At 48.4% G+C, this 12,505-nt stretch overlaps 1 protein-coding gene across 2 annotated transcripts in view; it reads right to left on the bottom strand.

The window, feature by feature from the left end:
* Nucleotides 1–10,501, bottom strand: part of LOC117592253 (homeobox protein invected) — a 32,919-nt gene extending 22,418 nt beyond the window's left edge. Inside the window, exons 1-2 of one of the 2 annotated variants that reach the window (XM_034285892.1) lie at nucleotides 10,492–10,501; nucleotides 1,590–3,184 (exon numbers count right to left, since the gene is read on the bottom strand). In XM_034285892.1, the coding sequence (XP_034141783.1) occupies nucleotides 1,590–3,105 (1,516 nt within the window). In that variant the 5' untranslated portion in view covers nucleotides 3,106–3,184; nucleotides 10,492–10,501. Of the gene's footprint in view, nucleotides 1–1,589; nucleotides 3,185–8,957; nucleotides 8,964–10,491 lie in introns of those variants that run through there. The other variant, XM_034285893.1, reaches the window with a different exon arrangement.
* Nucleotides 10,502–12,505: the final 2,004 nt, after the last annotated feature.

The following is a 12,505-nucleotide window of genomic DNA, read 5'->3' on the forward strand; positions in this document are numbered from 1 at the left end:
TATGAGCTTTGATTCATTGTTGGGTTGGGGAGCTTTTGATTCGTTGATTTTGCAGTGATTGCCTCTCTTTGCGGCCAAATCTCACGCTAAATCATTGTTTGCAGCTGGCGGCCAACTCCGCAAGCGACTCCGCAAGCGACTCCGAAAGCGACTCCGAAAACGACTGCGACTGCAACGACGACGACGACGACGACGACGCCATCGCCTACAACATTCATTCAAATTATGGAACCGCACTGCGATCGAGATCTCGTTTTAGTCACGCTAAATTTATACAGAAAAGAGCTGGAACAACAAAAAAAAAGAGTAAACTGAGAAAATGAAAAAGCCCCACAAACAATAAACACACCTTAAAAAACCAAGCCGCAGGCGGGAAAGAGACAGCACTCTAAAGGGAGAGCGAGCGAGAGGTAAGGCCTGAACGAAAAATCGTTTCAAGTTAATTAGCGAGCGCGACAAAAAAAAATAAAAATAAAACCCACCCAAAAGCGTAGATTTATGCACTCGGAAACTTGGAATTCCATTTCGTCGGAGCGCCCACAGACCACAGAATAATTATGGCGTTTGACACTAATCAGGGTAATGAGGAAATTGCTGAGGAATTGTAAACATGTAAATATTCCAACTATTAATTATCAAAAATGATTTAAATGGCTGAAAGTGTCAATTGAAATAATGTTGCATATTATTGAATGATTCGTGGAGCTGCCATGGCTCACAGTTTCAGCAATTAAAGTGCATCAGGGGGGGGTTTGAGTTACACAAAGATATCGCTTTTACAAAGAGTCTTTTGTCAGCCAACAATCTGTAGCTGAGTAGCCAGCAATTGGATTCCATTTGGGTAAAAATCACACACGATTCTCAAATCTTTCAGCTAATCAAAAGCAGCTTCGAATCACTCAAGCCGCAGGGCTGCCAAGAACAAATCTTTGCACATAATAGTAAAAATCACTTTGTCGTTTTCCCCAGCCGCAGAGATTCCAGGGGGGAATCCAAATTGCTTGTACAACACACACATTCACTGGCAATAAAAGGACACCCTCCAAAATGAACTCCAGCTCGCATATGGGGTACATAAACTCCTCCCTGCAGCAGCACTCCACTCCATCACTCCACTTAGTTGGCCGCATGAAATTATTGGGCAAACGATTACGGATTCCCTGCGGTGGCATAAACAAAATTCATGAGTGTGGCCATGATTGCCATAGGGCAGGGTGGGTTCAGTTCACACACACACAAGCCAAGGGGGTGGGAGAGGGCATAATGAGCTCAAGTTATTGTTACATAAGCCATAAGGACACAAAAACCACTCGAGCAGACACTTCACAGGGGTGAGTACGACCGGAGACTTATGCTTCTGGCTGGGGGTTTGCTTTTGACTCTGACTCTGACTCTTTATACATGAAACTATTGTTTGACACTTCCGACTGATAATTATTGATGGAAATGGAACTCCTACAGCTCCTTTTTCGGTTCCTTTTCTGTTGCTTGGTAAACCAACGAGCTGTGGGCTTGGAGTGGTGCCTGTGCTGTCTGCAGGCACTCAACACTCATCACCCAACTGTCAGAGAAAGCGACTTGCGACTCACCTGAACTCGGGCGATCACTGTAGCGTGTGCAGTAGACCCACGCCGGCCACACGATGGGTGTACCCGAATCGTCTCCGGATTTTTTGGCTGTCTCCTTGGCTCCTGCTCCGCCGCCTGAGGGTGGTGGCGACTTGACCAGATCCACGGCCAGACTGGTGGCCGTTGTGCTGCTGCTGGTGGCGGTGCTGTTCGAGTCGTTGCTGTTGCTGCAGATGTTCGCCAGGGAGCTGGAGAAGCTCACACTCGAGTTGATCGCCTGGCTCTGGGCCAGATTCAGCGGCTTGCCCGACTTCTTGGGCGCCTTGATCGGCTGCTGGCTGTTGTTGCCATTGTTGCTGCTGTTGCTCCCTGCACCGCCTGCACCGCCTGCTCCGTTCTTCGGTTGATGGTGCCCAGCATTGGCGGCAACCAGGCGGGAGCCAAAGTCCGCTTTCAGGATGTTGTCAATGCTGAACTTGAGCGCTCGCTCGTGCAGATTCTCATTGTTGTTGTTGTTGTGGTGGTGGAGGTGATGGTGGTGTTGCTGCAGGTGGTGATGATGATGATGGTTGAGCTGCTGCAGGTGCTGATGCGCCTGCTCCCGCTGGGCCATCAGCAATTGCTGCTGCTGGTGGCCCGTGACCGTGCCCGTGCCCGTGCCCGTGGCCGTGACCGTGCCAGGCGCTGCAATCCCCAGAGCCGTCGCCGTCAGCTGAGCAAGTGCATCCTGGCCCGTGGGTGCGGATGCTGCAGCCGCTGCTGCTGCTGCCGCCGCCGCCGCTGCTGCGGCCATTTGCAGCTGCTTGCCCGCTGCCGCCGCCGTCAAGGCGTTGACGCGGGCGGCGGCCATCAGGTGCATCTGCTGCTTCATCAGCTCCTCGGCGTAGAGCTGCGACTTGCGCAGGAACTCCTCCTGGAAGCTGCCCGCCGGGGGTCCGCCTAGGGGCAGCAGGACACTGCCCGGATCTGGGGCAGCATCAACTGAGACGGCGGGCGGATCTGTGGACACACTGCTGAAGGCCGACGGGCGGTAGAGCTGACTCATGAGGAGCCGCTGCCTTGCCTGGGCCTGGACATGGACGTGGGCCTGCGCCTGGGCTTGAGCTTGGGCTTGGGCCGCCGCTGCCTGAGAGTGATGCTCCTGGCCGACGCTCAGGACGCTGTTCTCGCTGCAACAGCTGGCGGCGTCCTCCAGATCGAGATCCTCTGCATCAATTTCCGCATCTGCATCCGCATCGGCCGACTCGCCCTCATCCTCGTCCTCGATGTTGAGGTGCCGCTCGTTGCAGATGGAGGTGCTGCGTCCCAGGTCCGAGTCATCTTCGGCCTCCTCCCCCACCTGCGGACTGCTGATGTGCTGCGACAGCGGCAGTGGCAGGCAGTCCGGATGCATGGCCTCCTCCTCCGGCTGCTCCTCCTCTTCCTCCTGCTCCTGCTCCTGCTCCGGATCCTCCTGCTCCTCCTCCTCCTGCGGCTGAATGCGATTCAGTATGCTGAATTTGTGCGGAGGCGGGCGACTGCTTGCCAAAGTGGACATCAGTTTCTGTGGGCGCTAATTTGGCGGTTTCTATCTTTATTCCTGTGCCCCTGCACAGCCGACGGCATTTTCAGCCGCACTAAAATAACTGTTTGTTCGCCAAAGCAAAAGCACAAGAACGGCGGTAAGACAGGCACACACACACGCACACACACGACACGCGCGCAGAGCGGGAGAAGATGCGTCGCTCTCGTTGTGAATTGAACATAAAAAGCATTAAAAGCCACAAAGTACCGTACCGACGCTCGTTCGCTGGCGCTGGCCGTGTTCGTTCCGAACCGCACGAATGAATGAATCGAATGAATCGCATGAAGCTCTCGGCCATCTGGCAAACTGGAAAGCGGCTGCTGCTGCTGCTGCTGCTGCTGCTGCCTGTGAACGAACGAACCACCACCAGAACTCGTTCTTGCTCTCTCTCTTGGTGCGTGCGCGCTCTCTTTCTCGCTCTCCCTCAGCCGCTGTCTCTCTCTCGCTCTCTGCGTCGGTTCGAACATCCAATGGAAGCCATTGGGGCGTCCTACCAACCGGGTGCTGTAGCGTCGTCTCGTTCTGGCTGGGATCTGGCTGGCAATCTTCGTGCTCCGTGCCTGTCAGTTGAGGTTATGTTAAGTGTTTGTACATTTGTTAATTAAGTGCGTCGTCGCCCCGAAACACTCCACTCCACTCTCTCTATCCAGTGTTCTCTTTACCTCTCCAGTCTCTCTCACCCCACTCCATCCTGACGTGCTGATGTTCTGTGTGCCTCTTGTCTCTCGTTTTGATTATGCGCTGCAGCATTTAAGTCGTAAATCTCGTTCTATGTAGGTTCCACTGTCGTCGTCGTCGTCATCCTCTGCCTTGCGGTCTGGCATCTGCAGTCCTTTTAGTGGCATCCTCCATCCTGTTCTATATACACAGCGCCCCATGTCTGACTCTCTTTCCCTGTCTCTGTATGTGTGCCCTCCTATATACTCCATGCAACACATGCCACGGAGCCGTGTGTTTCGTTTCTTTTGACGTTTTTTTCCTCTTGTCTTGTTTTTTTTTGTTCTTCGCAAGCATTTTGCGCTTTTTGATGTCATTGTTGTTGCTTTTCGTGTGTGTGTGTGTGTGTGTCGTTAGCTGCGCTTTATAAATCACCACCACAATTTCTGCTCTGCTCTGTTCCAACATCTGCTGTGATTTCATAATTGCTTTCGATTCTGTTTTTGCCGTTCTACTTGTTTTTGTAGTGGCCCCGCACACATCACACCCATTCCATGTCCATTCCATGGACAACATTGATGATAGTTCCTGCGTAAATGCATACAAATATGCAACACAACAACAAGCAGCGTACGGCTGACAATGAAGAGGGGAAAAGAGAGACACTTAGCATAGGTATGAGAGATGACAGAGAGAGAGAGAGAGAGAGAGAGAGAGCGGGGTTGCTAAGCAACCCGCTGACTGGCGCTTGTCTAATTAGGACAACGTATTGTGGATTGCATTTGTAATTATTTTCCCAAAAATCTTTCATATTTCTCTCTCTACATATTGCAATAAATACTGGGTGTTCCATTAGCATTATTTTTCTCGTTTTGGTGCCATGTTGTGTGTGTGTTTAATGGATCATATTTCATATCTGGAATTGCCCATCAAAGTTGCACCTCTGCCGCTTATCGCAGACAGCATCGGATTGGCCGTAAACAACAAGCAACAAACTATCGGAATTCCAGCAATCGCTTTTATCGCTGCTGTTGAACGCATAAAGCGCCCGGGATCAGGGAAATTATTCGAACTCAAACTCGAACCCGAAGCTGTCCACGCTTTATTATCGTTCGCCTCGCCCTGGCGATCGGCCATAATGCATACGGAATCGGGCGACCACGCCCCAAATGCATAGAGGGGCTCGGGATATTCCAATCCAGTTTAATAACTTTGTTGCAACATTACAAAGTCCCGAGCCACAGATGCCGACGCAGTGATAATCCCCCGATAGTCCCAACGAATTAATCAAGCTTAATTTCAGCTTTCGACAAAAGAAACAATTATACAGCGATTAAACAATAAAAAAGAGAGAAGAGCAGACGGAAAAGCAAAGAAAATAAAAGAAAAACAAGCAGATAAAATCCACAAGTAACCCAAGACCACGAATTATGAATAAAATTAAACGCAATTGCTCAAAATGTCTGAAAAGCGATCTAAGCCCAGCAATAGTTCCACTCTGCTCGCGCTCTCTCTCCCTCTCCCTCTCCCACTGTCGTTGAGCAGATTCCAGCCATGAAGGGAAAAAAACAGAAAAAAAGACATGATTAAAGCCGCGCACGAAACGCTTTTCACATAAAAGACGCCGCATGCGGCATTCACATTCGAAGCGTAAGGCGATCTCGCTAGTTAATCGGCCAGAAAATCTTCATCAGAAATGGACGGCAAACCAGCCAGTGAGGGGGAAACGTAGGAGCTATTGCGACCACAGGGATACCTAAAGGATAGCCGCTAAAAGGTAGGAAAATATTAAATGCGATTTTAGATAATTTATTAATATTTATATTTGAACATATAATGGGCTATTCAATGAAGTCTTCGTATGAACTGTCTAAATCGAATCATCTGTCTAAGCCACCGCGCCAGTGCGGGGTATCGAGAGAAGTAAGTAAAGTTACTCAAACTAAAATAAATACAATCAAAACATGAAGCCTACAACGCAAGCAATAAGTAACAGCGACAACGACAAAAGAGCAAAGCGCGCCGGCGAAACATTACAAGACTTTGGGCATGGATGGGCTCCATCGCAGCAGCAGCAGGCAGCAGGCAGCATCAGTACTGCCAACAACAACAGCAACAGCAACAAATAGCATAATCGCATCGAGTGGCAGAAGCAGAGGCAGCAGCGGCAACTCCTCCATCTTCTACTCTTCGCTCTGCTTTGCTCCAGCACACACAATTTAGATGCGCGGCAATAGATAAACTTAAAGAGGCTTTTATTTAAACAAAGCTGCTCAGTGAGGCGGCAGGCGGAGCGACAGAGACAGACAGCAGTCAGGAGCGCAGGTAAGCATGTAAAGGGGTGCACCCTCGGTGCCTGTCCCCATTGAGTGCGCTCCTGTCTGCGAATATCTCTAGCAGTAGCGAAACTGCGCCTCTTACTCCCAAAGCGAGTGTGTGGGGTACGGGGAGGCGGGTCGAGTGTCGGGAGTTTGGGGAATCAAAGCTGAGGTTTTGGGTCCACTCTGCGCTGTCGTTCGAAGCGCAAAAATGTATGTAGCTTACAAACGAGCAACATCAGAGCGAGTCAGAGCAGAGCTTTAACCTCTCTGTCTCTCTCTCTCTCTACTGCAAGCAGGATCGATGGCTCTCGTTAGCTGCGCCGCTGCAATGCCCACTGCCTGCTCTCATTGTCAATCTCCGCGGAGTGCATTCGTTTGTGTACCTCGCCATTGCAGTTTAAGAGGGTATGTTGTATTCCTTGAGCTGTATGTCACAGGCAGAAGAACTCTTCACTGCATCAAATTGTAAAAGCTGCAGAGAAGTTCCGCACATTTGAAGTTTAGATTGGGGAAGAATATAAAAGCTATAGAGGTGGGAAAAACTACGCTCACGCATTTGCTCGATGGTTTTTTCTAACTACTGGGTATCCTAGAGTCCCAAACCTCGAACCACATCATTCTCGCTTGTGTTTACTCGGTTTTTGCTATTGTCGTACTTGGGAGACCTGGAGTCGCTCCCTCGATCCGGCCAGGGTTCGTTTGTGGCTGATCTTTTAATCGAATCGTAGCATTTATTATGTTCAGTGGGATTGGGGGACCTGAATGTGGATTGGCCCGACTGTAATTGCTGTGATTGCGGCGATTGTTGCGACTGTGGCTGGTTTGTGTCTAATGTCGTTTAGCAAACAATGGACATGGCCGTGTCATAAGTTTAGCGGACATACGGACACAAGTGGCCCGACATTTGTTGCGCAAATTAATAATTTGCTTGCCCAATCCCCCAGCGGCCTCGTTTGATTTGTCTTTCGGGTTGTGATTGGATTTGATGTGATTTCTTGTCTCAATTTATGCTCCAACGAATGGGATTTGCATAATTTATGAATCGATTTGGATGGAATGGTCGGGTGGCGGGGAGGGTTCGAGCGTGCTGGTCTAATTGCAATTAACACGTGACGACAGCAGCCATCGAAGCCATCATCGTTATCGGAGAGGAGTTAACAGTTAACAGCCGACAGTCAACAGTCGGCAGTCAACAGTCGGCAGTCAAACTTCCATTTCGAATTCAATTGAAGTCCAACGCCATCCCAACTCCATCCCCAGCTTCGTTCCACTTGTCGACAGTTTGGAGAGAAAAATCAATAACAAGCATGTGGAAATTGTATTTAATTGACAGTTAAATGCTTTTCAGCTTGCCATGGAAATCGATTGGGCCTGGCCCGACCAGAGGGGAGTCTTGGGGTTGGCCTGAGTTGGGTTTCGGTTGGCCTTTTCGGGGGAGGGGCGGAGTGGGAGTGCGTAACAGGCAATTAGCAGGGGAAAAGTTTCAACAAGGGAAATGAATAGGCAAAAACAAATTGAGGGACTCCAAACGATGGGGAGGAATACGTAAATAATGAAGGTAATTTCCATTCGCGAGAATTTAATCTAAAAGGAAAGCTTTTTAGAGCACTTTTATAAGTTCTTTGAGAGTATCAATGCCAGTGGCAAGGCCAAAATTATATGCAATTTGCGAAACAGTTCAATTTCTTCAAAGTTTTCATCGGCTATTTGGGGATAATTTTCTATCCTATGCTGTCGTTGCATGTCGCACCGAACCCATCCACCAGTGCCATTCCACTTCCATTCTTCCATTGAATTTGCTTCGTGGATGGGCCAGTAAATAAATAAAACGCGACATTTGAACCAAACTGACAATCACCTAATTACATGCACACACACACACACACACAGAAAGAGTAAGAGTTGGGGGTAATTGCAAGACGATGGCCTGTCATCAGTTGATCGTGTGGTTTGTTCTTGTTGTGGCAAAACGCTTAAGCAAATGGCATTCAATAAAAGGTTAATAAATAGCACAAAAGTAACAGCAAAAGCAACAGCAACAGCAACACTGCAACGCAACTGCTTGCGGTCGCACCGACACAGAGAACAAGCGAGAGAGCGAGAGAGAGCGTGAGCAGTGCAGCGACACAGCAAGAGAGTGAGAGAGGGTAAGACACAATATGGCCGACGCTGACAGCCACAGTCATGTGTGTAAGCAGTTGCTGCTGTGTAAGCAGTGCGAGTGTGTGTAAGCAGTTTGTAACGCCTGCTTACTTATGCATGATAAAGACTGACGTGACGTGCCACGGTCCGGTCCGGTCCGGCCAGGTCCCGTTCCGTCCTTTTCGGTTCGGCCCGTTCCTTTCAATTCAATTGGAAGAGAGCAGTTTCGGCCCCATGCAAATGTCAATTGTCGGTTCGTTGTTGATTTAAGCTTATTTAGTACAAACAATCCACTAATTACGGCTTGTTAAACTGCAGCCATTGAAATGACCGTTTAAACCATTCAATTTCAATCGCATGCAATTTACCCACCTCTCAGCGGCACAGCCAATCAGTGGCCAAACCGCCACTATGACAACCCCCCAAGCGACCGAACGACCCCTCCACCGCCTTGTGTGTGTCATGTCCGTGTCCATGTCTTGTCGATTGGGGGGAAATATTGTACATGTGCATGTGGAGATTTGATTTATTATCGATAAAGTCCATGCCGATGACCATCGCACATCTCTCTGGCTTGACAGGCATGCCCACCCCTCATTCCTCCTCCTTGTGTGGATCGGATCGGATCGTGGAACTCTTGTGGATCCTGTGCCTGGTGGATCGCAGCCATGAAGCTTTCACCCGAGCAATTGCCGTAACGCCTACGATCTCTGATCCGTTGGCTATCATCGATAGGCGATCTGCTCGCTCGCTCGCCAAACCAAAAAATCGACGCCTCTGCAATTTGTTGTACACGAAATGCAATTTGCTTAAAATTTATCGCAATTTAATCATCAACATGGAATATGCCCATGCCCCTGAGAGGCAAGACAGAGAGAGAGAGAGAGAGAGAGGGCAGAACAAAACTATTAACGCCAAACGATCGCGATGCCAAAGCGGCAAAAGATCTTCGTCTCTGCCTCCTGATGTTGCGCTTTCCACCTGCTCCCACCAGACGCCCCGGGGCATTCGCGCTGGCAAATGTTTTCATTCATGGCAGCCGACTTGTCCATCGTCGCCAGGAGTCGACTGGCTGTTGCCCTGTAAGAGTGGATATCGTGTGGATGTGCAGCGACTAACATACCCGGCAATCGCGAGCTACGAGAGAAGCTAAAGGTCAGGAGACCTGCCAGGCACAGCCGGGAAGATGAGGCAGTGGAAGGAGCTGGTGGTACGGAGCCACAAGCCATAAGCGGGCAAAATTTGCATTTTTGCCACATTTAACGGTTTTGTTATTTGGCTCTGGAAGATCAGTGGGCAGAAGGTAGAGGGTAGAGGGTAGAGGGTAGAGGCGGGCAGCGCTTCATTGCATTCAAAATTGATTTGTTCATGACGAACCCATTTGAGAGGGGACCACGAAGGGCAGAAGAAAGTACAAGATGACTTGTGGCACTGTTAACCCCGGTACGAAATGCCAGTGAGGAAAGCGGCCACAAAATTGGTGGCCACCAAGCTAAGAGGCAACTGTACCCCATAGAATATCCCATCTGCCGCCAGCGGACATTGACACATTCAAATCGATCAAACTTGTTTCAGCCAGAGCCAAAACTCATTTAACTTTTGTGACCGGCAAGTGTCAGCCGGCATACAACAGACACCAACCGAAAAAAGTACACATTTCTATTGATATTTGCACAGAATGACAGTTTTGATTGCAAGTGACAGCTTCACGCGACAGTGACAGCATTCGGAGTGACAGGAAACCCATCGGTTCCGGGTTGACTTAAAGCGAATGACTCTAGCAAGAAGGTGGGGCTGTGTTCGAAATTAATGAATAAATGAGGTGAAATAAGGCCAATCCCCAACTGCCTTTCAGCCCGAACAACCAACGCTAATGAGGAGCACTCTAAACTTATTTTCCCATCAATTTCACACACAAGGAGACATCCACATGGCTGCATTATAATAAACATCATGTCAGGGCAAGAGGTCAAAGCCGAAACGAAAGTCCTGCACAATATTCACACAGAGACTGAGGCTCGGAGGCTCTCTCCACATCATCGATACGGATTCCGAATGCAATTCCAATTCCAGNAGAGCCAACAAAAGTGGCTTAAATCAACTGCTGACAATGCTAACGAAGCAGTCAGCAAACAACAAACAAACTGCGACACCTCTCTGGCAAAAGGAGAGAAGAAGGAGAAGGAGCCTCGAATGAGGATGGAGCTGGATAGGAGGAGGAGTAACCAGAAGTCGCCACCGCGAATTGAGTGCAAAATATGGCGCAGAGCGAGAGCTGGCAAACAAACCCAGCAAGAAGGAGGCCGAGGAACCCCTTATGTCTGGTCCGGGGCATATCCATGTTACTTAGCGTCTTTGTAGCAGTTGGCGCGTCATGTAGCCAATTAAAAAAAGCAAAGAAAAAACGACAAGCAAGAGAGGAGCAGAGTAGCAGAGTAGCAAAAGAGCTCACTGAGATTCGACAATGGTGGAGCTGAAGGAGGTGCGCCTCCTGCCTGTCCTGTCCTGGTCACGATTGGCAAACAGAAATCTAAGCGAGGCAATCAAATTAGGCAAGAAACAAACCAGGCAGGCTGCTGGCACTTCCTCCTGCGAACTGCAGACTGGATTGGCAACTGTGACTGGGGATTGGGTTTTGGGGTTGTTCGAGGGTGGACAACCTTAATTGCATCTTTAATGTGGAAGGCAGTACACAGATATGCTAATAAAGGTCAGCGGATGTGCGAGCTGGCTGCTCGACGCTTCGGGCTCACATCTCGATAGCCGGAGTGCCGACGTGTCGACGTGCCGGTACCGTTAAGCAAATTTCATGCCTGATTTTCTGTTTTGGCCTGGCCCAAACGGCAGCACATTGGCGGGCACATTGCAACATGACACCTCGACATGACAGCAAAATGAGCTTCTGTTGCCCGACTCCTTTTTGAGATCTCTGCAACAGCAACAGCAGCGGCAGTGGCATCGGCATCGTCGCTGAGTGACAACTGCAACGGCGTTGCTTTCAAATATATTTAACACCAGACTGAGAGGCGACGCGGAGTGCAGGCGATTGTGGGCCAGTGACCAGTCGCAATCCACGCACCAAATGCATGCGAAATCGAACACTTTTCGCACTCTCACACGCTCCAGGCAATGGCTACAGTGGGGATACCTGAAAGGTGACAGACTGGAGCTTAGCTGTACGGTATATTCCATCTGCTTGGAAGCTTCACTGTAGCAGCCAGTGCATTCATTCGTTTGCCATTCATTTATTCGCATCAAGTTGCCAATTTACAAAAATACGAATTTCAGTTTGATTTCGATTTGGGTTTCGATTTTTTCGTTATTTTTGTTGCATTTTTTGTCAAACGCCGCCGCCTTAATTGATTTTGGCACTTTAACGAGCCGCAAAGTAAGCGCAAACCAATTGACAGCTGCTGACCGGGGCTGGCGGCGTGTTAATTGATCGCCAAAGTGGGCTCTAATCAAAGGCGTGGAATAACAACTGGGGACTGACTGGGACTGGAGGTCGTTTACAACGTGCTACAGTGTTCCACCAATAAATAATACCAGTATCTCGAGTATTCTCTGTAATTTCGTTTATTTTAGTTGCCGCTTTTGGGGATCGCATTCTTCATATATATATTTCGATTCATGTTTGCTTGTTATGTATTTTATGTACACCATTGAAATGTCGGCCAACTCTATGGGGGGGGGGGCGGAGTGCCATATCCGTAGCCAATCCGTAATTACACATTTACTTGAATGAACTCTAAATATTTGATGGAATACTATTAGTTATATGCATAATTTGTTGCTCTTATTAGTTGATAACTTATGCAGGAAACAGTTCAAGTTTCAGGCCAGCCAATCATCGAGTTTTGGGGTTTCAATCATTTCATCATAATTTATTCTTTATTCATTGTGCTTCGTTTTATTTTTACAGTGTAGCAAGTTGTTTGATTAATTATTTATTAATTATATATAATTTGTTAAGTTAATGTTTCGTTTTTCGTTTATTTACTCTGGGTTTTTGGTTGTTTTTTTTTGTTTGGGGTTTGTGTTTTGTTTGCTTACTTAATTACCACAACAAGCGTTTCCAGTTTTCTTATTTGATTTACTAACATTAAATACAGGTTTATCTATATATATATATATAATATATCTGTAAATATGTGTACTTTTTATGAGGGAATTGGCTCAACTGCCGTGCGGATTGAGTTCCATCTCCATCCAGTGGGGCTTACAAAATGATTAAAACGAAATGAAACGCTGAT

This window comes from Drosophila guanche, unplaced genomic scaffold, assembly GCF_900245975.1.
Source record: "Drosophila guanche unplaced genomic scaffold, DGUA_6, whole genome shotgun sequence".
NCBI lineage: Eukaryota > Metazoa > Arthropoda > Insecta > Diptera > Drosophilidae > Drosophila > Drosophila guanche.